The sequence below is a fragment of the Labrus mixtus genome, chromosome 18 (assembly GCF_963584025.1).
Source record: "Labrus mixtus chromosome 18, fLabMix1.1, whole genome shotgun sequence".
Taxonomy (NCBI): domain Eukaryota; kingdom Metazoa; phylum Chordata; class Actinopteri; order Labriformes; family Labridae; genus Labrus; species Labrus mixtus.
In genome coordinates, this window is record NC_083629.1 from 19,216,492 (window position 1) to 19,242,663 (window position 26,172).

The window sequence follows — 26,172 nt, forward strand, 5'->3', positions numbered from 1 at the left end:
AGACTTCATATTGACACACAGTTATTCAGGGGGCCTGTAGGGGTGCAGAATGCCAGCGGTGCTCTGCTGGGTTCAGGATCTGGCCCTTTAATATAGTTATACTTCTGGTGCCTTCTTCTGACAGCAACACAATATCCTGCAGTAGGCATCCATTTTAACCATGAGAGTAAACAGCCACGCAAGCAGCTCTGTGAGGCTGTATCAGCGCTTTGAGCTTAAAGCACACAAACTTAAACATGCTCACAAGATGACATGTCAATATAGGTAATATAATATTTTCAGACTGATGGGTATGGGCTACTTGTTCTTTGCTGAAAAGAGAGGAAGACAGCCTTCGTTCTTTACTGTTCTGCACTTCCTGAAGTTATCTTGCAGACTTGTGACTCAGCCAGTAGAATACATTTATCCTCCAATGGGTTTGAAAAACGGATTTGATTTTGTATCAGTGTGTACTGTTGTTCTTGGTGAATTTACAATAGTACAACTGGTGTACTTGTCCGATATCAATATGCTCTAGATGCTGTCTGAGTGCTTTATTTTTCAGCTTTTTTTTCACATTACATTTCACAGTCTGGAGGAGTCTAATATTATAAACCACTGCTTAGAAAGCGTCTCCTTTACACGGGGGTTTGTTTTATTATAATCTACTAAAGCTTTATTTTAAAAAAAAGATAAAGGTGACATGGTTTATAATGCAATCTCAAACTTATATCTTTAATTTCTGCACTCCTTTAAACAAACCTAAATACATACAGCAAAGACCATCCACACTATAAGTTAAACAAAAACAACTTATAGTGTGCAGTGCAGGGTGAGGATGAGTTGTGCAGAGCAGATTTCTCTTCTGGCAATCTCTAACTTCTCAGACTTGTCATTGCTTGGGTTAGTGATAAGGAACCTCCCGCTTAGACTTCCTTTTCTATTTGCTGCTTTTTAAAAAAAAAGAAAAGTACAGCCCAACTATAGAAACTTTAAAACCTGACGAGGGAGAATAGAATGAGAGATTGTTGGGTAGGTTTTAATGCATACTCTATGTCTTTTTAAGAGATCATCTAAAGCTGTTATTGTCAGATGAAGGTCGATAGGTTACTGTATTGCATTACTGCTGATGATTTATGGCTTTTTTGCTCCACACACACAGACTGCTTTCCTCTCTACAGCACAGATATGCCAGTGGGGGAAACTTCTCCATCTTCATACAGAAACAAGCGCTTCTTACAACCCAAAAAATGTGTATTCTGTCTACAAATTTGCATTCTCTAACAGGATTTGTAAATGGAAGCACACAAATAGGAAAGCCTGAATTAACACACAAACACACGCACGCACGCACACACACACACACACACACACACACACACACACACTACATCATTGGAACCTCGGGTGACAAAAAGATAGAATGGGAAAATTATTCGAGTGAGACTGTGATTACAAATATTGACAATTTGAAGAATTACAACATTTAAAAACAGAATTAAAATCTTTAGTCATCGTTTTAAAACCTCATATTACAAATATTGACTGTTTCTCAGAGATGTTCATAACAGTGCATTAATGGTGTGTCTGATGCAATAATGAGCTAGCTCATCACTTTTTGAAATTAAATCCTGAGGCCAAAAATCAATACAGCTACACAAAATTTAATTTGAGAGAAACAGTTTGTGCATTCGCATCGGCTATACTCGTCAGTTCCACTATAGAGGCGGACAGATGTGTTTTTTTGGGGACTAATACCGAATTATGGTATTCACTGATGTGGCGGCTGATTTTGAAATAATGCTTTTGTATGTAAGTTGTGCATCACACTAACATGCCTATGCAAATGTACCCAGAGAGACGCTCTCTTAAAACAGTACTAAAAAAAAGTAACATTATTGAACTTTGTGGAACCAACATTGGTCCAGCTGTGATGCTATGCTACATCTGCTGCAGGGCTGAGAGTAACAGTGTGATCTGCTGGACTAACTATGTGATGGCACCATTTCTTCATCAACCCAAGTAATATTTTCTGCAACATGTTGTATTGAAAAAATCTAATCCGTGCTTCACTGTTAGATTTGGGCCAATACAGACATTTCTGTAAGTTCATATTTGCCCAATAATTAATTTTCCAACCTTGTCAATAGCTATAGCCTGACCAGATCCCTCAGATCATCAAGCATGTGTCTCCTGAATGTACCTCAAATTAAATCACAATCAGGTGAATGTGCATTTAGTCACTATGGGGCTCTTCTCTGGAACAAATTGCCTGAAAAATCTATTTAAAAACACTACTTTTCTCTCAGGTCTTTGTTCGTTAGTATGTGTGACTGCATGTGTATATGTTTATGTTTATGTTTATGTGTGCCTCTGTGTTCCATGTGTGAGTGCAGCATGATTAGGACAGAAAATTGATTTTATATGTCTGTGCGTTGTATGGGCAATGTTTTCTTTTCATTTGTATTATTATCATCATTTTCTTTTCTTTTCAATTATTGGAGTATTTAATATGTCTCTAACGCATTTGTTGATTTTTCTTCAAATTTCTATTTCAATGTTTTTAATGTAAAGCACATTAGGTTTACATTTAGGTCAGGTTTCTTTTTTCTTTTGCAAATCGAACATCTGTAACATATGTGTGACACAGAATTGTATGTAAGTCAGTATAAAGTAAGCACTGTATGTATCACCGTGTATGTGAATGTAGCAGTGTTGTAATAAAACAAACAGGAGGAATCAAAGTCAGAAAAAAATCAAAACATTTATTGGGCATAAATATATTATATATACGCTACCGATACAGTTACGTCTTACATACATAGGGTAGTATTTGCAAAAATCTATACATTAAAATTGATATGGCAGTTTCTTTTATATAATGCATATGAAATTGTCTAACATTTACAATACAAGAAGAAATGCATGAATTTCTTTTTTTTTCTTTTTTTCAATTCGTAGACCATGACAACATTGGAATGTTTGTTTTAAATCGTGAGGTAAAAATATGTTTCTTTTTTTTGTCTCGCTTAAAAAATAGTTAAATACCTGTGAGTCTCTGTGTGTTTGTCAAATCGCCAAATTCTCAGTCAAAATCTCTACTTACTGTAAAACGTACAAAACATAAACAAAACAAAGAAAAAAATTAAAAAGAAGAAAATTAACTGATCAGAAGGCACAGACGTGTGTGTGTGTGTGGGGGGGGGGGCTTTTCTGGGCTTTAAAAAAATAATAATTGTCTCTCTTTCTCGACATACCCGCCAAATGTGCAGGACCTGCAGGTAGGGGGCGATGTGGGGGGTTTTGGGAGGGCGGGGTGTCTACAAAATCGCCAGCATTTGAAACCAAATAAAAAACATAAAAGCACATAAAAGGGAGTACCCTGCCCACAAAAAAACAACCATTCAGTTAACTCTTTGTTAACCCTGGCTGTAAAACACTAACATGACTGGCCTGAGCTCGGCCAAGGTGAACCTCAGCTCTCCCATCCGGGCATTAAGGCTTGAAAAAAGGGGGTAATGGGGGGGGGGGGGGGGGGGCTGTGGGTGGGCAACATAACATCAGGGTTTTAAGGACAGGACACGTCACACATCACCTGTAGACAACAATGCAACAGGAAAAGGTCGACGCCATGAGAGAGGCACTGGACTCCCTTTGAACTTCCTTTGTTGCCGTAGATTGCATTCTGCAGGGAGCACGGTGCCGTCTGACAAGCACAGAACAGTGCTCCAGTAATGCCAATGTCACAGTGACGCCAACGGCACGGTAATGCCAATGAATGTAACAGACGGCGTTGGCAGTAGTGTTTGGAACAGAGCGGAGGACCTCTGGTCTCCCCCCACTCGTATTAAACCTCATTAATGCTAATGCTCGGCATATAAAAAGTGCTTCAACTCTGTTAGTCATAATGGATTACCATCTCATTCTATAGCTCTATAGATATCTCTGTATATCATCTCTTAGCAAAATACTGGATACAAAATACTCACTACTGCTATACCAGCACTAGCCTGAACAAGGAATCGTCAATATTATTATTGTCGTCATCCGCCTGAAATCACTGAATGATTGTTTTTGCCTCTTTTTTCTTTTCATAACCTTTCTGTGTGAAATCAGGCTGCGATACTCTCCTCCTAAAGGGGGGCTACACATTTTTAAAAATGGCACAATTTGCTTTACAAAACAAACGATAAAAGATAATATGAAAAGAAGCATAATCACAGATCAAGTTAATGTTTTTTTTTTTTCCTTTCGAGAGAATAATAATAACAATAGTAATAATTGTAATGCTGTGTCGTTGCAGAAGAACATCACAGAACCCTTTAGACAACTGCGAAACGCAACATCTAGTGGACACGAGAAGCCTGCGCTTTGGCAATAAAACAGTCAAAAGATATCAGAAGCTTCATTATAACACTAATCAGGAAAAATACAAAATAAAGAAGCCAAAGGCAGCAACGTTTATCCCAATACAGGTGAAGTGAACTGACCTTAAGGCCCGACTTTGCTACATGTCTCTCTAAGCATTACAAGAACTGCTCGGCTGTGCATGGCCGAGACAAGAGATGAAAAAAAAAAAAAAATCAAACAAAACATAAAGGCATTTGGTTACATGTTTGAAACAGCAATGATAACTGCAATGCATGGACTGATGAGCTACAGGTTCCCAACAGCTGTAGGAGAAATACTTAAAGGGTTACTGAGATAAGGAATGCTGGCCTTAATCATACAATCTAACATACATCCATTTAAAAAAAATTAAAAAAAGAAAAAAAAAACATGCTACAAGGAAAAAAATTAGTATATAACTACACTTGTCTCTTAATCTTTAACAATAAATAAATGAAGATTGCACTGTAATTGGCATGTAAAGTACTGTATGCAAATATATAGTATAAATAAACCTAGAAAAGAACTCTACCTTAACTTTCCCATCAACTTTGGCAAAGGTTTTTTTGAGCTAGTAAACCACTTTGCTTACTGACATACAGGAGCAAGGCACAGCAAAGACAGAGGACGAGATACAGCATCAACAAATAAAAGAAGAAAAGAAAAAGAGAGAGAGAGAGGGAGGAAGACGGAGGAAGAAGAGGCTGTTTCTATGAAAATGATGACAGCGATGGGGACGACAAGTTGTGGAGCTCCCCTCTGTAAGGCCTATTCCCTGAGGTACGTTACAGGCTGCCAATCAGAGCAGAGAGGCGGGGCTCAGCTACAGCCCCGCCTCTTTACCTAATCCCCCCCCCCCTCATCCCATCCTGTTTTTTTTTTTTCCCTCGCACCCCGCCTGATAAAAATAGACATGTCACACTTTAATCACTCAGGTCAGGGTGACTTCTTTGGATCATCAGGGTGTGTGTGTATCGGGCTGTACCTTGGCTTTGTGTTTCAGGTCGGGGTTTCAGGAGTCAGGTGGGAGGGTCAGGGGGTGTTAACATGTGTCAGAATGCCCTGTTCTGTCTGCTGAGTAGTGTTCTGTCAAAGGCTTGTTTGGTTAGTGATCATTAGTCCCCCAGAGAACATGTCGGTCTGAGGTGACACGGCAGACTTGCTACTTGCTCTCATTACATGTCAATAAAGCACCTTTTAAAGAGAGAGAGAGAAATTAAGAAAAGAGAGAGAGAGAGTAGTGCATGGGCAGAGAGATGGGATGTATCTAAAGCAGGAGAGGAGCAGCCAGAGCAGAAAGGTAATTAATGGCAGCAGAGGAGAAAGAGGAGAAGAGTCTTCAAATGTATCGATTCACAGACTAGGTGGAAGAGGAAACTACAGCTTGAGCACTGCTGCTCTGGCTTTGCTAAATCGAAAGGCGGTTGAAGCTAAAGCTCAATGCTAACAACTTTTCCTGGTTCACAAACACACACACACACACAGCTCTGAGAAGGGCAGCTAGCTGGCAGGCTTGTTAGCACCTCTGGGTCTGCGGCTACAGCTACAGATAAAAAAAACAAAAAACTGGCAAGAGCGATGAGATGGTAGAAAATCAAAGGACTGACAAAGAGCCAATCAAATGCCAAGTCAAGCTCTTTCCTGGTAAGTTGCAGCCGTTCAGGATCGACCAGTTTAGGCCCCCCCGGCATTCGTATACCAACGAGGGTTCATCATCTGATCTGAGACCAGTGTTTAAGGGCTCCTTCAAAGCGTTTGCACGAGATGCAGAGCTGACCTCAGAGCTGCTGATTGTGAGCACCTAGAGTCGACTTCTCTCCCTTTCACGCTGTAGTTCAGACCTTACATTACCATCACTTATATAACATCACTTCTATAGCATCATAGATATTTGTTATAATATATATTTATATATGTATATATATATATATATATTGTGTATATATATATATTAGATAACTGGTTTTCCATTCTTTCTTAGATATAATAAAAATCACAGGATAGCAGCATCTTACACCACACATGAATTGCATCACTTTGGTTGCTGAATGAGTGAGTGATTTGAGTGTTCAAAGCTGAGCGGATATGTGTGTTTCTGATGTCATTGCATGAGTGTTATTGTATAATGTGCGTGTGTGTGTGTGTGTGTGTGTGTGTGTGTTTGCGTTGTGTCTCTGTCAGTCTGTGTGTGAGAGCAGGCGCAGATTGCATGAATTGACTGACAGCCTGTAGAGTAGCAACAAACTGAGTTATAAGGTATGAACGGCTAAAGCTTTGAAGGCCTACATTGGAATATGGCTGAAATGGATACAGACTGCAAAAAAAAAAAAAAAAAAAAAAAAATGTAATTACACATTGTAAAAATGAAACAAAAATTAAGGCAATGACCGTCAAGAAATATACACATTTTCTAATCTTGAATAATGTTTTTAAAAAGATACAAAAAAACCCCAAAAAAACATGCAAGTCAGTCTGAGGAGCATCTGCTTTGCTCACAGCTATTTTTAAGGCTTGATTATCAGTTTTATTTCCCAGCCGAGGTACAGCTAAAACGAAGCTCCCCTCGACAGAAATCCTCAACACATGATTTAGACAGTGATACAAAGACAACAGAGACACAGAGTGAAATGAGACTGAACAAAGTGACGGCAGAAGACGACGAGAACAAGGTGAGGAAAGCCAGAATCGATACTTTGACTAAAAAAAACCAAAAAAAAAACCACAAACATCGCCTTAGAAGTACATCTCAAGTGTTTGTTTTGATTTCATTCGCTTCTTTCATAGACTGTGATTTTTCTTTCTCTTTCTATCCTATAGTTAAAATTCCCTCACTTCATGAAGAAGTACTGTAGCAAGCAGGCGATGAGGATGGAGAAGCCCGCGAACACGCACACGATGAGCGCCGCGAAGCGCTCGTCGCTGGAGATCAGGCCCGCTCCTTTGCCCGATTCGACGGGGCAGAGCTCTCCCGACGATGCCGTCTCCTGGCGGCGCAGCGTGAAGAAGGAGGAGGGGCTCAGTGGTCCGCACAGTTCCTGGCACGTATCCTGGCAGCGGCGGCAGGCGCCAACGCGGAAACGATAGTCCGTGTTGCCCTGGAGACCAGTGATTTGGAACATGCCCTCCTCTCCCTTGAAAACCTGAGAGGAGAAAGAAAGAACATTTTTAGAGCGAAGTAGTAAAATAAACAGTTTGTTTATGTTGACAGAACTAAAAGAATAGACACTACAGCATGTACTTGTACATAGCACAGATTCTTGCACTTTCTGCTTATTGCAACCTCATTTCGTTACTCTATACTTGTATATGTGTAATGACAATAAAGTTGAATCTCATCTCATCTCATCTCATGTATCCAATAAAATACAAAGCCTGTTGCTTTTCACTTAAGTGTGCTCAGGGTGTATATACTATACATTTTTCCTGTCGATTTTCCTTCTATTAAAAAAAAGGTTTTATCCATGATTTCCATCCATAATTGCTCCTAAACAAAATATAAACTGTATAAATAAAATCATTGATCAAGCAAATGTCTCTGAAAATAAATCTTAGTCTGTTTTTTTGAATGGGCTAATGTAGCAAACCTTTCTAAAGCTTTGGAACCAGAAAGATCTTCTTTTATTTTTAGTGGCAGACGCATCAGGCCCAACGCCCTTCAGACAGATTTCCATCTGGCCTGAAAAAGGTCGAGCATCATTTTTGTAAACAAGCTAGATGGCTGACGTAGTAACGGTCAAGTTCAAATTGTAAGTGTTCTTTTGAAACATATCATTCAAGTCTTATTTTGCTGTAATGTTTACTGGCTGTCAGGATGCTGGGCTAACATTTCCTTCATCAAGGTGAAATGACATTCATAATACTTGACTTTGCTTCAAGCTTCAGTAACAGACTTCAAATGAAAAACCACAACACTGTAAAAAGTGGCAGATTTCAATATTTCTTCAGCAAACCTCCGAGGAGACAAAAGGGCACAGAGGTGTGTCTTGTTGAAATGTTCTTTGGGAAGTCATTGCACCCACATTTGTTCAGTCTCGCACATGATTGTCTCATAATAGATCAATCATATTGAGGCAATGGCATAACAAGGACGCAGTACAATTTGAATCCCTTGAAATGTCACTCTCGTGTTTGTGTGTGTGTGACTGAAGACACGACTAGAGCAACACATTACTGTGGTTCTGTTCTGCATAATCAGGAAAGAAGCTGACATGAGGGATCATGTAGGCCTGTTTTCATTGTATTCTGAAAAGGCATTAGAAATGTCTTGTGGCAGATGACACTAGATTTGTGTGACCATTAAGACAGATAATCACTTCCAAATTTGAGTGTGACATAAGGGCGATCAAACTGATGCCGGGCATTTGCCCTGCTGCACATAGAAACCGGTTTGATCAAGTAACAGTGGCTCTTTAAATATGCAATCTTTTTTTTTTTTTTTTTTAAAGCTTGGCAGCCAAGAATGTTGTTGTTATATTTGATCCTCTCCCCTTACAATGAGTGCGATGGAAATGAGTAAAACCCAAGCCGCAATCTCTGGTGTTGAAAATGTGGAAATGCAAAAAACTGCAGTTCATCCAGTGTGCTGCAAAAGCCCACTTTCTCAGTATCCCCAAAGTCCCTGTCCCCTCTTCAGACCCCAGACCCTCCAGTCTCACTCAAGTCCTCTCCCGCCCCCCCGTACCCGAGGCCAGCACACTGTGACACGAGCACCCCACCCCCCTAGTCCTCCATCTCCCTCCCTTCCCTGTTTTTTTCTGTGATAGACTATTTGAACACATCCCATCCATTGCTTGTTATTCTGATCTCATAGAGGGATCCCTGCTCTGTTAGCTTGTCTATTACAGGGCTTTTTCAAAAGAAGAGGAGTTTTACCTTGGACTAATCAAGATGGATTTCAAAGCATCTTTAGACACATTTCTGGAGTGTAATACTGTTATATATGGATAAAATGCACCTATTGTACTGAGTTATAGTTGAAACCATCTGAATTCCCAGCATCACTTGTGCATAAATTGAGTTTGCCACTTTAACTGCCTAACTAGTGCATCAATGCATTCATTATTCTGAGATTCACAAACAGACATAACAAAAGGACAAACACACAGCAAAGAAGGTATACGAAGATTTGAAGTAGCATCACAAAAATGTATTGACAGCTGATGTGTAATGATGTGTAATAGTGCAATGAGCAAATACACATCACAAATTCCCAAAATGCACACAGCTGCGTTTTTTTGTTTGTCGGTGAGTATCATCTCCTGTTTCCCCCAATGATTCAGTGATTCAATAACAGAGAGTACAACAGCCCTGAAGACAAATGCTCTTTGTCTGCTGCTCCGCTCAAACTGCAAGAAACCTGATCCCATATCAACGAGTGGAGAGAGTCTTTTATGATTCTTTCAATGTTGTGATTCTTGTTAAAAATCCTTCAGTACTTTTCAATATATACCCCCGACACTGAAGGTTCCCTTTAGCTTCACAGGCTTTCAGAGCAGTGAAGACATAGTATGTGTTTGAGATTCTTCAATATGTAAATGTAAGTCTAGGTGTGTGGGAGATTGGGTGCTCTGTAATACTTTCACTGTCAGTGCAAATGGATTTATTCTTCTCCACAGGGAGAAAAATATCTTTCAGAAATCGTTCTTAAAACTAAGATTAAACCAAATAATTGAAAAGGGACTCTGGACAACAGAGGCGAGACACCTTGACTCTCTGTCCTCATGTGACCTGAGTCTGTGTGTGCGTCTGAGAGGCGTACCTGTTTGTATTCTGACTCGCGTCCCACCAGCACCTGCAGCACGTAGCTCACAGGGTCGCCTCTCATTGGTTGGATTGTCTCCCATGTGATCTCGCACACGTTCCCCTCCAGCTGGTGCACTCTTGGAGCTGATGGATTAAATGAGATCAAAACTTTATTAAAATCACAGGACAGGATTTCATACAAAGAAATGGGAAACATTAATAAAATATGATTAGGATTTTCTACATTTGGGCACTCTTAAGAAAAAATCAACCTTAATTACAATAAAAAGAAATACATAATACGAATAAAAAACTGTTCCATATATACATGTTTTGTTTTTTTAACCACCTATTTATTTTTCTGTCAACAAATCCCCCAATTATGAAAATAGTCCATCCTCTCTGTCTTTTGCCTGCTCCACTTTTCAGAAAATGTGTGCTTAAACAGGCTGTTTGGAGATCTTCCCTTTATGACATCACAAAGGGCAGTAACCCCTCCCCCAGGTGGGTGACACTCCCACAGCTAGGTGTTTGTTCTGCCCTCTGAGTCTGCTTCGTCACCGTTAACAAAAGGGCATGGTGCAAACAAGCCCAAGCCACATTCCCTTCCAGAGAGGGGGCGTGGTCAGACACAGCTCATTTGCATTTAAAGCTACAGACACAGAAACAGCCTGTTCTGAACGGGGCTTAAATAGAGGGGTTTATAGGCATGATCAAATACAGGATCAGGGTGGATTTGTAACAGGAAACTTTACAGACATGTTTTGGGGACCTCTGGAACTTATTTAAACTTATTAAAAAGGAGAATAATATGTGACCTTTAATCAACTAAACCAGATACCTATGAATTCATTTGTCTGAAGTCTCTCTGCTCTCCATTGTTCTAAATGAACGGCAGTTTGCAGAGAACCTTTTAGAAGTTTTACACAGGCTGTAACAGGACTGTTTATGGATATGTCGATGCTTTGCTGCACATTTACAGCCTCACGGCCATAACCATAATCTATTCTAGTTTTATCACCTGAAGGGATACTGTTAACTGTGACTATTGTAGCTATAATAAGCCACGGCCTCTCTGTTTACAGCTATAGGAGCACATACTGGAGGCAATGATCATGAAGCAGAACTACAGTAAACATGTCAAGTCAAAATGCTGAACAGGAACAAGGCTTTTTTTTCTCTGTGTGTCTCTCAGAGAATCTCCTCAGCTGCTGGAGTCGGTTACAACAGCTCCTTAAAGATGAATCTCAGCTAACATATTACATAAGTCGAGTTCATTTTATTTATTTTTTTAATCTCAAACTTGTTAAGGATAGATTTCAAGATGTTTACAGACAGTAACTGCCAGGCTGCATGACTAATCGAAACGACTGGCAAGCTAATTTTAGCTCGCTAATATGTGACCCAAAAAGAGGTTTAAAGATATATATCTTCAACACATCTGACCTGAAAATGTAAGACTTGAAATTAAACTTAACCCAACGTTCTTACAACACATTATGCTAGCAATGTTGTGCTAATTATCCAAATAACATAAGCTAGGTTAGCATAATCTGGTATTCAGACACGCACTCATTGCAAACTAATAAATACAAACCACAAAAAACAACAACACATGACAAACACTATCTCCTGTTACGACTGTGGTATGTATTTATGTATTTATTGGTATATTTTTGCTCTAGAATGACTCATCTTAAATGTAAACCTAATTGTTGTAAATAAACCATCTTGATGTTAAACTTGAAAAATTGTCTGTGTGGCTGCTTGGGATTTGAGTGATTTGGGCCTTTGCATGACTAATCGAAACGACTGGCAAGCTAATTTTAGCTCGCTAATATGTGACCCAAAAAGAGGTTTAAAGATATATATCTTCAACACATCTGACCTGAAAATGTAAGACTTGAAATTAAACTTAACCCAACGTTCTTACAACACATTATGCTAGCAATGTTGTGCTAATTATCCAAATAACATAAGCTAGGTTAGCATAATCTGGTATTCAGACACGCACTCATTGCAAACTAATAAATACAAACCACAAAAAACAACAACACATGACAAACACTATCTCCTGTTACGACTGTGGTATGTATTTATGTATTTATTGGTATATTTTTGCTCTAGAATGACTCATCTTAAATGTAAACCTAATTGTTGTAAATAAACCATCTTGATGTTAAACTTGAAAAATTGTCTGTGTGGCTGCTTGGGATTTGAGTGATTTGGGCCTTTTTCCATGTTGCGTCTTGGCCTCACATTGACAGGGCAAAACACCTACATTGAGTAAGGAGAAGCACTTACAGTGAGATTAAAACTATGGCTAGAGGAAATTACTTTTTTTGGAAGTTAAACAAACCTAGTGAACCTACGATTGTGTAAGTACTAGTAGCCTGAACAGCAAATTTTGTACACACCGTTTAGGTCTTCATTAGCTAAACCATTTCTAATTTTTAATTCCTGGAGATTTTGAATGAATAACCAAAAAAAAAAAAAAAAAGATCTTTGACACACTAAAAATGTATATTCTGGTGAAAATGAAATCAATCTTACATATTTCACTATGTGACAAAACACATTTTGTCTCTGATAGTTTACCTTTTAGGGCAGGGGGAACAGACTTGGTGGTGCAGAAGGTGTGCGTGTCAGAGAAAGGACCCTCTCCAGCATCACTGATGGCCTGTATTCTGAAGCTGTAGCTGCTGGACTCGGTCAACCGCTGGACCTTGTAGGTGTGGCTGGGACCGTGGTAGATCGTCACAAACCTGGACAGAGAACATAAAGAAAATGAGGAGTGAGAAAACAAATCATCAATCAAGACAGAAATGTGTAAAGAAGGGAAAATAGTCTTGGGATTGATGAAGGCAATGTTTTTAGGATTGGATTGGCAATATAGAGTTTTTCATGACAGCATGGATTATCAGTTAAGTGCTTATTTACACTTCTGATGAGTGAATGAGATTTTAAATCCAACCCAATATAATATAGACTTGATTTTTTGAACATGATCTTGTCACTTTAAATCTAAGTCTGAATTCTGTTTATTCAAATCTTATGGGCCTGCAGTTTTAGAAAAAGTTTGGCAGGATCTAACTCCATCAAAATAAATGTAGTATACATCGTCTAGACGAGGCTCTGTCTCGAGAAATAAGTAGTTGAGACCTTGAAACGAAACAGGGATGCTGGCAGGACGAGAGAAGACTACATCTTAACAAAGATAGTGCTGATTTATAAACACACAGGACCAACACTGACAGGACTTAGTCACATATCTGATCAAAACCAGCACCAAATCCGTTTTTTTAGATGGCTAGAAGGACGGATTGATGGACTGCAGGAGAGATGATAAGTGAGCGTATGAGTTGAGTCAAGGAGAAATGGGGATTTGAGCTGTGAAGTGGTTATTTATCTCGGCTATCGGCTTTGCGGCACAATACGGTAGAAGTTGGAGCGAGGAAGGGAATTATGGGAGAGAGGGGAAGACAAAGGTGACGGGGGGCAAGTGAGAAGAGAAGATAGGAGGCAAAGATAAGAGGAGGAAAGTCAGAGGAGGATATGAGGTGGAGGAGAAATATAGGAGGAGGAGAGGAGAGGTAATTATAAGAGCGGAGACAGTGATGAAGGATCAGAGGTATGAAGGAAAGAGAGGAGAGAGTGAGGAGGTCATGGTTTAGTCGAAGGCTATAACTCTTGATGAGCTCTTTATGTAGCTGCACTATAGAGAGGTGATGTGTTTCCCTGGCTGATATACGATGCTGTTAATCCTATGCCTCGCTGCCAGGACTTACAGTGAACACACACGCACACACGCGCACACACACACACTAGGACTGTACGATCTCAGACAGTGATGCGACGTGTGATAAACTTGTTCAAAACTGAGATAACAATATGAAATGTGACGAATAAACAAAGATGTTGTCAAAATTCAATTTGCACATATGAACTAAAATCTCGAGGCAAGCGGTTAGCGCTGTTTCCTCACAGTGGGCAGGTCCCTGGTTTGAAAGTTTACATGTTGTCCCCCGTGTATGCGTGGGTTCTCCCAGGTACTCCGGCTTCCTCCCACAGTCCGTAGACACGCTTGTCAGGTTAAATGGTGACTCTAAATTGCCTGTAGGCGTGAATGTGAGTGCGACTGGTTTTCCCTCTCTATATGTCAGTCCTTAGATTAACTGGCGACCAGTCCAGGGTGTAACCCCGCCTCTCGCCCAATGACAGCTCGGACTGGACAGTTAATACAAAAGTCTTTTGGTTAAAAAAAAAAAACTAAGTGTGTGTAGCGATGTTATGATGGGATTTTATGAATGAAAACAATTAAAATTGATGTTTGTGACATCACCGTTGTATCACTCAAGTGAGATGTTACACTTTTCCTTCCTAATACAACATTTAAAAATCCAACATTAATGAATTAGGGTCATTAAAAGTGCTGAAATACTTTTCATTAATTTTGATGCGTCCTTTTTATAGTAAACCTGTTTATGATCTGCTCTTCTTTATATGGATGTTTCAAGCATGGCTGCTTATTGATCAAAGTTGGAGACATGTTGTTTTCAGAGGCTGACTTCTTGGAAAAACAAATGGGTTTACATGAAGAAGAAAATGGCAGAAAAAGAGGTTGTGGAGGAGGCGTGGAAGAAATGAGGATGGATTAACATATGGATGGGCTCAGTGGCACATGATGGATGATAAGGATTTACCGTATTTTAAAAAGGCTGGAGGCCATGAAATGAGATTGAAGATGGAAGCATGGATGGATAATTATTTTTTCTGACGACAACTGAAACCCTCTGCCCCCCCCCTGTTGTCCTTCACCTGCATCCATCTTAAATTCTCTTACGTCAGAGAGGGTCTTTGCAGTGCACTTCCCAGGTTGCCATGGCGCCCTTACGCTCCCATTAGCGCCCAGAAGGTATTTTTGTTAAAGAGAAAGTGGAATAAAAAAAAATCAAGCAGACTAATGTAGCTGCAGGACAGAGCAGGAGCAACAGGTTTGTTTATGTGGAGGAAAGAACGTGGAAAAAATGATTTAGTGTGAGTCGTCGGAATGCTGAGGGGGAAGGAAAGAAAAGATAGAGGGGACTGATGATTGTGAACCTAAGAAAACAGCTTTCTTTATCATCTTACAGAGGCACAAAGTTATAGAGAAAAACAAAATAAAATCTCTGAAAGGGGGGGCGTACGTTTCTCAGAGGGTTCTCCAGAGGGGATTCTGACAATAAAATGTGATGAATAAATATGAATTAAATCAGCCGGAGACAAAGCGGAAGAGACAGCCAGAGGGAGCTGGGGATAGCCAAAGTCAAATGCACAAATAGACAATAATGCCATGTGGTTTAAAAAATTACACTAATGGAATGTATTTGCATACTGCAAAATTTTTTATTTGCAGCTGGTTATTCAATGTGTGTGTTTACAAAGATAAACATATTTGATTGCTCCATACTCCCTAACCCATTTTTTTTTAGCTGCCCTTCAAATCCGGCCGAAGCATCTGGTTGCCAGGACAATTAAATCAATACAGACAAATCCTACTAATTCACTCTAATAAAGTGTGATGGGAAAGTAAACAGGGTAAAAGAGGCTTAGTGCAGCATGAGGAGGCGGAGGAGGAGTCCTGCATCATTTACCTGTTGATAAGCCTCTACACACATGATGCACAGATAATCCAGACACTTCACAACGTAAATGTCTTTTCACGACCTCCTGTAGCTGCAGGTAATGAAGCCTAAGCACAGTTTGCTTGAACCAGCCCAGAATCACACATGAGTCATTACGGAACCGCTCAGTTGATTACAGAGCAAATGGGCAGTTTCCTCGTGGAGGAAATGACGCAGATGAAAATGAGAGAGAGAAATTATTTTTGTGTATTGTGTCTGAATAAAAGTGCTGCTATTATGTATCTGTAGCATTTAGACCAATTAAACCGGCTTGTTGTCTATTTCAATACTTTTGAAAATGCACTTAGCATACAGCTAACTAAGTGTACCACCTGGCTTTGTAAAGATATGCTTCTACAGTGCCTAAATGAATGTATTTCTATACCTAAGTATCTTGTATTTGCCTTTATTATAACTACACGCTGTTCTTCACACTGACTTTCTCTTCGTATTGCCTTTTGGCATCAACACCATTTAGTTGGTTTCTTGTGTTGTTTGGGTTCTTTTGCCGTTTTCTTGTTTATCAAAGCATTTTGTGTTTTTTTTGTTGCTGTTTAGTAGAGACTTTTTATGCTATGCTTTTCTATGCCTTTATGCTGTATGACAGTGGATAGAGTCAGAAACTGGGAAAGGAGCCACATGTTCGATTTGAACCCAGGCACGCCGATCTTAAGCCTCTGAACATGGGCTGCCTAAACTCTAGGCTGCCTGTGCCCCAACCCTTGTTTTCTAAGGGGCTATAATATTATTACTTCACTGCCTGTGGACAAGACAGAACCTCTTATCTATGTGCTGATCCTGTAAACGTGTGAGTAGTGTGTTTCTGTCATCCAGTTGAGCACAAGAAAAGAGAACTGTGTTATAAAGGAGCATGATAGTAAGAGCTCACTCCAAATTGAAGTTTTGTAAGGAGAACAACAACATTTGTGAGTGTTTCTGCTGAGATGACTAAAAGCCTTCATTCAGCGCTACTTATCAAAAGTACTCCTTAAAGTGTACTTTGAGAGCGCAGGGAGGGACACATAAAGCAAACCCGAGTAATTAAAGACTGTCAAAACTGGCCCTCTCTCCTCTTAATTCAAGGACAAAACGCAGCTTGAATACCAGTCCGTGTCCATCATTTCATCCTTGAGACAGAAAATATTTTACGTGCACAAAAAAGGGTATTCATGTATTATTTATGTGGTTAAAAAAAGAAGAATGTGATCATTTTCTAAAAACAATGGCTCACGAGCTGCTGCGTGTACTTTGATGGAACAATTATGAGAAAGTGCAGATTTAAAATGTTGTAACTCCTTTTTGGACAGGACATGTGCTTTTATAGAACTTTTCTTTCAAATATGCGAGTTAAAAAAACAAAACACCTTCTGATACATGCATCTGATGCATGCATACAGACACAAAGGTGCATCCAAGCACAGTCAAAGACACACACACACTTAATAATCACTGCTCGAAAAATGTGAATTCTGTATTTATTTGACCAGCTGGCAGTTGTTTCTGTTTTGCTACATGCATGCCTCTGGGTTTGTATTTGTGTGAGAGAGAGAGAGAGAGAGAGAGAGGGAGACGGAGAGAGAGAGGTTAACAGATCACAGCCTGCCTGATGGCGTCCCATCTGTTGCCTGTTGCTCTCGGGACCATTCCGGAGCTGCCAGGGTAGCGAGTGCCAACCTGATGCCAGCCAAGCCTTAATTCAAACTACAGATCGCTGGCCAGCCCTAGAGTTAGAGGGCTGGACAGAGGCAGGGAGCAACACAATCTGACAGATGGACTGATAAATGTTGCTCTTTGCTGCTTTTAGGTGTTCTGTGTTTCTTACTCTCTTCTCTATTTCAGCTTGGATGTGTTTAAAAAATCTCTTAGCGCTAACAAATCTGACCTTTTCCTTAGGTGTTTAAGCCCCCGTCTGAGATCGTGTTCTCCCCCTTCTATTCCCTTTCTTACTCATCTGTCTGCTAAAACTGCGTCTCCCTAACTCCCCCCCCCCCCCGGTCACTCCTGTCTGACCAGTCAGTTTAACGGAAGGCTGATTATCGGAGGCTGTATCCCCGCCAGCTCCAGATGCCCTCGACGTGACAACTCACTGGAACATCTGGTTACTGCATACACAGAAAAGCCAGTGAGTGTGTGTGTGTGTGGTTTGTGTGTGTGTAGTGTTGACCATCTGGGGAAAGGGAAGTGCAAGGTGGCTGAAAGGTTTGACTGAGCACATCCAGTTTCAATTTCTGATCATGGCGTAAGCTTCATGCATGAAAAAGTCCCATACGTCACCACTTAGGACCAATATCATTCATCACCATCCAGACAATTGACGTTGATGTGTCAAGAAAATTCTCTGAGCACTTCCTTACTCTTCAGATTAAATGCAAAGCTCATTAAATAAGATCTATTATGCTGATCAATATTGAAATCCCTACTTATAATGTTGGATCCTTGGCAAAGTTTTTTTAAACACAAGATACCCAGTTGTTGGCATAAATCCCTGACGTGGTTTCCTGCTGCTCTGAACGAGACTTTACGGGGAACTTTGCAAGACTTGAACCTGATGCCCGGTTCTGACGACGCATCGCATTCGAGCCCTGTCATCTCTTTCAAGGACACGCCCACCTGGACCGGTCTGCACCGCCTGGGATCAGAATACCCCAGGCACCTGTCTACACCTGCCACCCGGCTAAGCGTGCACCCAACCCCCAGTGTCTCATGAAGCAAAGCAGCATGCTAAAGGTATAACGTATGTTTGCTGTTGTAGGTGGGAGACGTTTGCTAGATTCTCATATAACATTTATATAAAAAGATTAAACACAATATTTTGACACTGCTTTCAAACATAACTCTCGAGAGGCTTTTTTTGATGTTGTGGATTTGATCAAATAAAACTATTCAAGCAGAGAGAAGGATTTTTTTTTATCCACTATGCAGCTTTTTCATGTCCAGTTGTTTTTTTTTTATCAGCTTATGATTTCCTATGAAGTAATGCAGAAAAGGCATTCGCCCAGGACACCCTGCCATCTTCCGACATTACCCTTTCACACATGAAGCTCACAGTGGGAGATTTTCGCTGTCTGAACAGGCGGGGGGTTCTCATTGACGCAAGACATGAGGTATTAAAGAGCGCCTCGGAAGCTATGAGCCCTTTTTACAATTGCAATTCAGCAACAGCGCCATACCGAGGCTCCACTGTCGTTCGGTCTTTGTGCATTCATACTGATTCCTCAACGGCGAAATATTGCTGTTCTAGGCTGTGGATTCACATTACATAACATCGTTGTGGAAGCACACCATGTAGTGACCAGCGGGAGCTCCACAAACACACACTCAGACATGCACACACACAGAGCTGTTCTCCCCCGCAGGCTCTAGTGATCCCATCTCGCCCCTTTAAAGCTTCCGCTACTACCTCTGATGGCAGCGCAGAGATGGGATCACTTTGTTCCCCCATTACGCTTCATGACATTCATAGTGAAGGCGAGACGTCACGGGGGCGTAAATATCACACGTTAAACTGGCAGTCTGAATAGGACTATAGTGTAATGTTTACAATATATCCAAGAAGGCAGCGGAAGCTACAGAGTCCAGTTTTATGCCTTTAAATCAATGCAGCCTGTTACTGCAGAGTAAACTGAAGAGTGAAGAGAACATACGTTCTGAAAGACTTTGAAGTAGTTTCATTACTTGCCTGAAGATTGCACAGGTTGTGCAACAGATGAAGAGTAAATGTCATTACCACCACCCACTCGCTCACAACTGCATAAAAAAACATCAGGTCCCTCCGACTTCTTACATCATTTTTTCTAGGAGGCTGGCAAGAAGATACCTGGAATATCTTGTTTGATAAAATGTGTCTTGTTTGTGTTCAGCTTTGCAGCTTAGTTTGTAATTTTCAGGAGTTTTGTGCATTTGTGAAAAGGCTGGAAGTGAATGAAGTGCTTCTGTAAATAGATCACACAACACAACACACACATGGAGGCGTGAAGTATTCTTTGGTTGTTTGGGATCTAATTTATACAGTAAGGCCCTGTGATCTGGAAAACAGTGAGCTGGCTCGATTTTCTGTCTACAGTATGAGGTAAATAATGAGGCAAGAGTGAAACAGGTGTTTTGTGTGTGTGTGTGTGTGTGTGTGTGTGTGTGTGTGTGTGTGTGTGTGTGTGTGTGTGTGTGTGTGTGTGTACGCCACCTGTGGTTCTTGTTGTCCTCCATCTGTAGTGTGTACACCATGTCATCGGCTAGCAGGGCGCGCGTGTGCGTATTGCTGGCATTTTCGCCCCACTTCAGCTTCAGGCTCTGAGGGCCGGCCGCCGAGCATTCCAGAGGGGGCGGGGCTGGAGGGAGGGGGCGTGTCCTCGCGAGCAGGGGCAGACTCATGGGACTGCAGCCGATGGCATTCACAGCCTGGATCTGTACACTAAAAAAAAACAATACAGAGAGGAAAAAGATGTGATTTATTGTTCTGGGCATTACACAAGATTAGAAAAAAATATAGTAGTAAGACAATCCTTTTTTTTTTATTATTGAGGAACTGGTGGTGCAAGGGCATGTGGGGCATAAATTGAATTTACACTGGGACAGAAAGGATGGCTATGTGCTAAATAACCTTGTGTGTTCTCAGACCTCTTTGTCTAATGGCACAGTCATTTTCAGTGAAGAGGCTGCTCTGCTGTTTTATCTTTGACCTTGGGTGCTTCTGTGATCCCTTCCCTCCATTACCATTCTCCCATTACAATTCACTGTACCCTCCAGGATGAGACTTCATTATGTCAGAGACTTGTTGGCCCACTTTTGTTTCCTGTATCTTTACCGTAGTAATGTGCATGAAACAAGTAATAACTGCTGCGCCGTTTCACCAGATTAACAAGCAATTTTTTTTTTTTTTTTTTTTTTACGCATTTAGACCCGTTTTTATGTTTTTACGTTTTGTAATGTTCCAAAAAGCAAAACTACCTTTTTGGTTGTTTCGAAAGTGTTTTTGTAAACTCACAAGGACACACATATCTGCTGCTGATCGAGAAGAAATGGCAGATATTGATTTACTCTTCTCCGCTGCCTATCTTCCAGGAATCCACCTGCTTTTCAAAACCTTTTCAGTCAGTGTCTAATCAACTGATTAGCATCCTTGCCAGAGGCCCTCGGCTAGAAAGCATCTAGCGTCTGACATTTAATTGTCGGTTCTCTGTAACTGTAACCTTTCATTATGAATCCATGCAGCTGGCTGAAGACTGAAGAGAAAGGGCAACGTTTGTCCATCCACCGGGTTATTAACGGATGGATTAAATTAATGGCGATGGATGGAGAAGACTGAAGAGACCCAGGGTACACATAGCAGAGATCTGGTGATGAGGGATTAGTTACGTGATCATATACATATCAATGTTCAGAGCAGGTGCATTTTTTATTTCATAAACTGAGGAAAACAAAGGAAAAAAAACTAAATCCTCATTCAAAGGTCAATACATTAGAGCTGGTTGACCAACCAGAAGACCAGTGTGAAAAAAACTCAACACCCTGCCTGGTCAGTCATCATCTGCTCTAATAATAACTCCAGCACATACATCAATATGAGTAAAAAAAAAAGAATCCCAAAAGCTAATGTGAGTTGCTAATGCTATTTACGTAAACCTGCAATATCTGACTTAATTACCTGTTTTTTAACCATCATTTGTCCTAATCTTTCTGAGCAGTGAAGCTTAAGTGAACCCCTGATGTGATAGTGGCAATCATGGTCTTAAAGTGTGTGTACAGGTTTAAATACCTGTTAACTAAAGCCCGACCGATTTATCTGCCAGCCGATAATATCGGCCCATATTTGCATATTAAGTGACTATCGGTATCTACTAATTGTATCGCAGATATATGCTGATATTATTAGATTAATTCACCAGTCAAATAGCATTCAATTTGAGAACTGATGTATTATACTAGAAGTTCTCTTTCTGGCTGTCACCAGCAGAGTGAAGCTAAACTGATTACAAGCATTCTCACTCTCCAGAGTGTCAAGCGGTGATGCTCATACATGGAGGTCTATGGCGTTGGGGTGCGACCTAACCACTAGGCCATCTGCGCGCCAGCAAAACTTGTTTCAAGCATTTTTTTAGACATTTAGTTTGTGAAGCTTTCAGTGAAAATATGGACCGTTTTAGAAATGATCAGTATCAAGATGTAGGAAGTCTAATTGAAAAGAATATTTATTTTTTTAATAAAGAAAATATTTTAAAAATTCTCCTGAGATTCAATTTAACAATAAAACTATTTAATTATGAATCTATTTATCTCTCCTGACAGAACAAACAGCTTCAACCGTGATCTATAACAGCTGCGCACATAAATAAGAGACGAATAACATTATTTGAAGTGTTGTAAATAACAATCGGAATGACCGTCATTGGCAGCCACACAAACTCCCACAGGTGGACTGCATCACACACACTGACACACACACACACACACACACACACACACACACACACAAACACACACAAACACTGTGTTCGGTCTCTGTGGCAGCCATTAGGCAACGCAGCGGAGTGACATCTGGGACAAAAACAACCTCGGAATGATAACAATGGTGTGTGATCGCTCTGCAATAACACACCTCCCCTCACCTTTGATACACGCCATTTTCCCCCTCAATTCAAAGAACTCACTATACAATCAGGTGCATGCCCGCAAACAAACAAACACACACACACACACACACACTCATGTAAAAACAGAATTGCTTACAGAGACACAACAAAAGGAGCGGGTGATTCAGGTTACCCAGTATTCTTTAATAAGTCTCACATCACTGCTCTGACAAGCTGTAACTAGCTTTATATACTCTATATCAATACCATGACAACTACTACTATTACTGCCACTTCAATGTTTAACTTGAATAGTATATTTTGTGGACTTGTTGATGCAGACAAAAAATGATTATTATCAGGATTCATTAAAAGCCGTAACTCCTGTAATAATATCTGAAGATATCTCAATGTCATTCAGTTACGTCAACAGCAAACCACAGACGGTCTTGAGATCTCTTTAGATGCTAAAAAAGCCTTCGACCGGATCGAATGTCCTTCTCTGTTCTCTACTCTAGAGAAATTGAGCCCCGGCAGTGATTTCATTAAACGGGTAAAGGCTCTTAGTAGTCATCCGATGGCAGCGGTCATAACCAATAAGGTGAGGGGAGGAAATGTTTAAATTCAGAGAGGGCGGGGTTTGTCTGTTGTTGTCTCCTCTGCTAGTTGAACTAGTGATTGAGCCACTAGCTGAAGCCATTCAATGTGACCTTGAAATATCTGGACATGCTGTTTGCAAACGATTTTATAAAGGTTCATTATATGCTGACGATATATTTTTATTCTCGTCTAATTCTGCTGTTTCAGTTCATCACCTAATGCAAAAAAAAAAAATCATCAAGTTTGGTCCTCTTTCTGGATATAAAGTAGATTCTTTCCAAATTTACAGCAATGCCTCCAGGTGTCCGGCTCCAGGTTCCTGGCTTTCCCTGCACCTTTTCTTTCAGATGGACCCTCACACGATCTATGTACGTGGGAATATTTGTTACACTGGAATTCCACCAGATGTTAAAAGCTAATTATAATCCATTATTTGACTAAATCAAGCAGGACCTTGAGCACTGGAAGTCTCTCCCCCGGTATCTTTGCTGGGCACTTCTTTAAAACGAATGATACTCATCTTAATTACTCATAAAACAAGATAGATGGAGGGTTTGCCTCTTTTTTATGGCATAATCAAAGACCATTCATAAAAACATCTACCCAATTGATATTGGAGGTTTGAATAGCCCAATTGTTAATAACACTGATTTTCAACCAGGTATCTCAGACTCAGGTTTTAAACTCTGGAACTCAAAGGGTATTTTACTCTGATAATAATTTCCAACCAAAAGTTCCTTGCAGGAAATGCATTCTTTTATTATCTCATTTGTATCAGGGAGGTCATACATAGTCCAGTACTCAAAAATGCTGGAGCATCTGGTTGTAACCAATTCCTAATCAGGGCTGTCATCCCTCAGAGGACTAATATTCTCATGAAGTATGAGTGTGCTGTTGACTGAACATTCAGTGCTGTAGTGCCCAAATAACATACATCATCGGACAATCGAATGGAAGTGTTCAGAAAAGACTGTCAAAGATGTTTAACTCCAATAGTTTGGATCAATCAATGTCTATGGTTGTATATTTGATATTTGTTTGTGGCTCATGTGCAAATGTCACAAAGTGGCGTAGAGGATTTAAAATGTCAACACATGATTTAGTGATCACCCTCACCTGTATTCGCTGTCTGGCTGCAGATCCGTAACAAGGTGACTCGTCCCTGATTCCACTGTGATGCTTTGGTCGTCCAGGGTGATGACGTAGGACGAGATCTCCTCCCCGTTGCTGTTTGGCTCGTCCCACTTCAGGAGGAGGCAGGTAGACGGGGAGTGACCCGACTCCGAGGTGGTCGGGAGATCCATGAGGGTGAGGGAAGAGACCGGGTCCGGGTTTGTCGCAGGGGTCCGGAAACTCACCTGCTCGCTGTACGGACCGGCACCGGCCTGATTCACCGCCTGAGACGAGACAAACAAAAGGCAGAGAGACGTGAGAGAGATGGCGGAATCCAAGAGCGGAATAGAGGTTAAGAGAGAAAACGTGGAAGAGTTGAGAGACAAAGAGAGATGAAGAAGGTCACAAGTGAAAGAAGGTGACAGACAAGAGCAAGAGAACGTGCATTAAAGAAAAAGACTAAAATAATCAGCAGAGGAGATGAATTCAAATTATCTGTGGAAGAACATCAGTCAATTTCTTCTGCTGTTGCACCATTTATATTATCCTCAAGTACTGCCCAATAAACCCCCTTCAATCATATTCAACTTGTAATAGTCTACTGTCCATCCTCACAAAAAATGAGGGAGAAATAAGGACACGACACACACACAAAAAAAGAGATACATCTTGTAGATTTTGAAAGTTTGGACTAAAATCTTTCTGCATTTCTTTCAGTTTGCTAAATGTGTTGCTTACCAAAAAAAAGCTAGCTCTGTGTGGAGTAAAAAATGTCCCCAAAAATATCCAAATAACACTTAGACTCCTTATGTTTCATATTAAAAAAATACAGTACAGTCCCTTTCCGAGAAAAGCCCAGCAACATTTACGCAAGTACACCTGGAGGAGTAGAAAGCTATGGTTTGAAGTCTGAAGTGAGTTCTTATCTTGACTGTGCATACTCTTAAAAAGCCCATCATTAACAATACATCTCAGTGGTAGGTCTGATATATGTTCCTCTGTCATATTTGTTTAAGTTAGGCTTGAAACTCCGTAGACAAATGTGATCGTTTGTCCCTTCAACGTGTTCCCATAAAACAGGAGTGTATATCAACCTGCGCTGCTTCATACAGCACAGGACGAGAAGGAGTCACGCAGAGTTTAAGCAAAGGCAATGCTTTATGTGTGTGGTGTGTTCCTGCAGGGCCGGTCTAAGAGGTACATCCGTCTTCTTGTTATTATACATGAACATGACCACACACGTGCGCTCGACCGCTGCACAAAATCACACAAAAGCATCGGTGAGGACATTAGGAAGTCCTTGTGCCGCCCTTAAAACTGGAAATGAGCCTCGCAAAGTAGTGAGCGATAAAACATGCAGTTATTGGATTCACGGCATCAGGGTGACACGAGGAGGGCGAGAGAGAGAGAGCGAGAGAGAGAGAGAGATCATGTGAGTTTGTGCGCTAGAAAAGAAAAGGCTGCAGAGGACAGGACAGAGAGAAGGAGCACTTTGTGATGCTCCACATTAAGAGCCAGAACACAAATAGAATGTTGAAGTTGCATCTGTAGTAAAATGTATGTTTTTGCCTCTGCCTGTGGTGCTCCATGTATGCTGGTATATTTTGATTTCTTGCATCTTTCTTCAAAGCAATTGAGCAAAAGTGCAATATATCCGTGCATGTGAGTGTGAGTGTGTGTGTGTGTTACCTGTAGCCTGCAGCAGAAATCTGTGGCAGGCGTCAGGTCTGACAGTTCACACTGTGTGGCAGAGCCGCAGTAGATGAGCTCCATGGGTTCCTCTTCCCTCGCCCACTCCAAACGATACTCTGAGATGTCTGAACCCGAACCCTCAGGACTCTGCAACACACGGAAACACACACACTCAGTTTATTGAACAAATCAGAACCAAGAATAAAATGATATATTGCACCACCTTAGAGCAGGCTGTTGGAAAGTAAAGAACCAGTTTTATTTTATTCAAGGTACAGGAATAAACGTGTTCCTAATATGTGGATGCCTTATCTAGGGCAATTGGATTGCTATTGGAAACCCATTCTAACTTATCCTTAACAGGCAAGGAAGAGAAAAACAAATTCACAGTCATTTAGGTGGACAACAAAAAACAGAGAAGGCAATAT

General features: G+C 40.7%; 1 protein-coding gene across 2 annotated transcripts in view; it reads right to left on the reverse strand.

Annotated features, from left to right (window-relative positions):
• Positions 1-2,724: 2,724 nt before the first annotated feature.
• Positions 2,725-26,172, reverse strand: part of fndc3ba (fibronectin type III domain containing 3Ba) — a 102,695-nt gene continuing 79,247 nt past the window's right edge. For both annotated transcript variants that reach the window (XM_061063356.1, XM_061063357.1), the window contains exons 22-27: positions 25,742-25,891; positions 24,056-24,336; positions 19,954-20,181; positions 12,709-12,875; positions 10,127-10,254; positions 2,725-7,508 (exon numbers count right to left, since the gene is read on the reverse strand). In XM_061063356.1, coding sequence (XP_060919339.1) covers positions 7,197-7,508; positions 10,127-10,254; positions 12,709-12,875; positions 19,954-20,181; positions 24,056-24,336; positions 25,742-25,891 — 1,266 coding nt within the window. In that variant the 3' untranslated portion in view covers positions 2,725-7,196. The remainder of the gene's footprint in view (positions 7,509-10,126; positions 10,255-12,708; positions 12,876-19,953; positions 20,182-24,055; positions 24,337-25,741; positions 25,892-26,172) is intronic.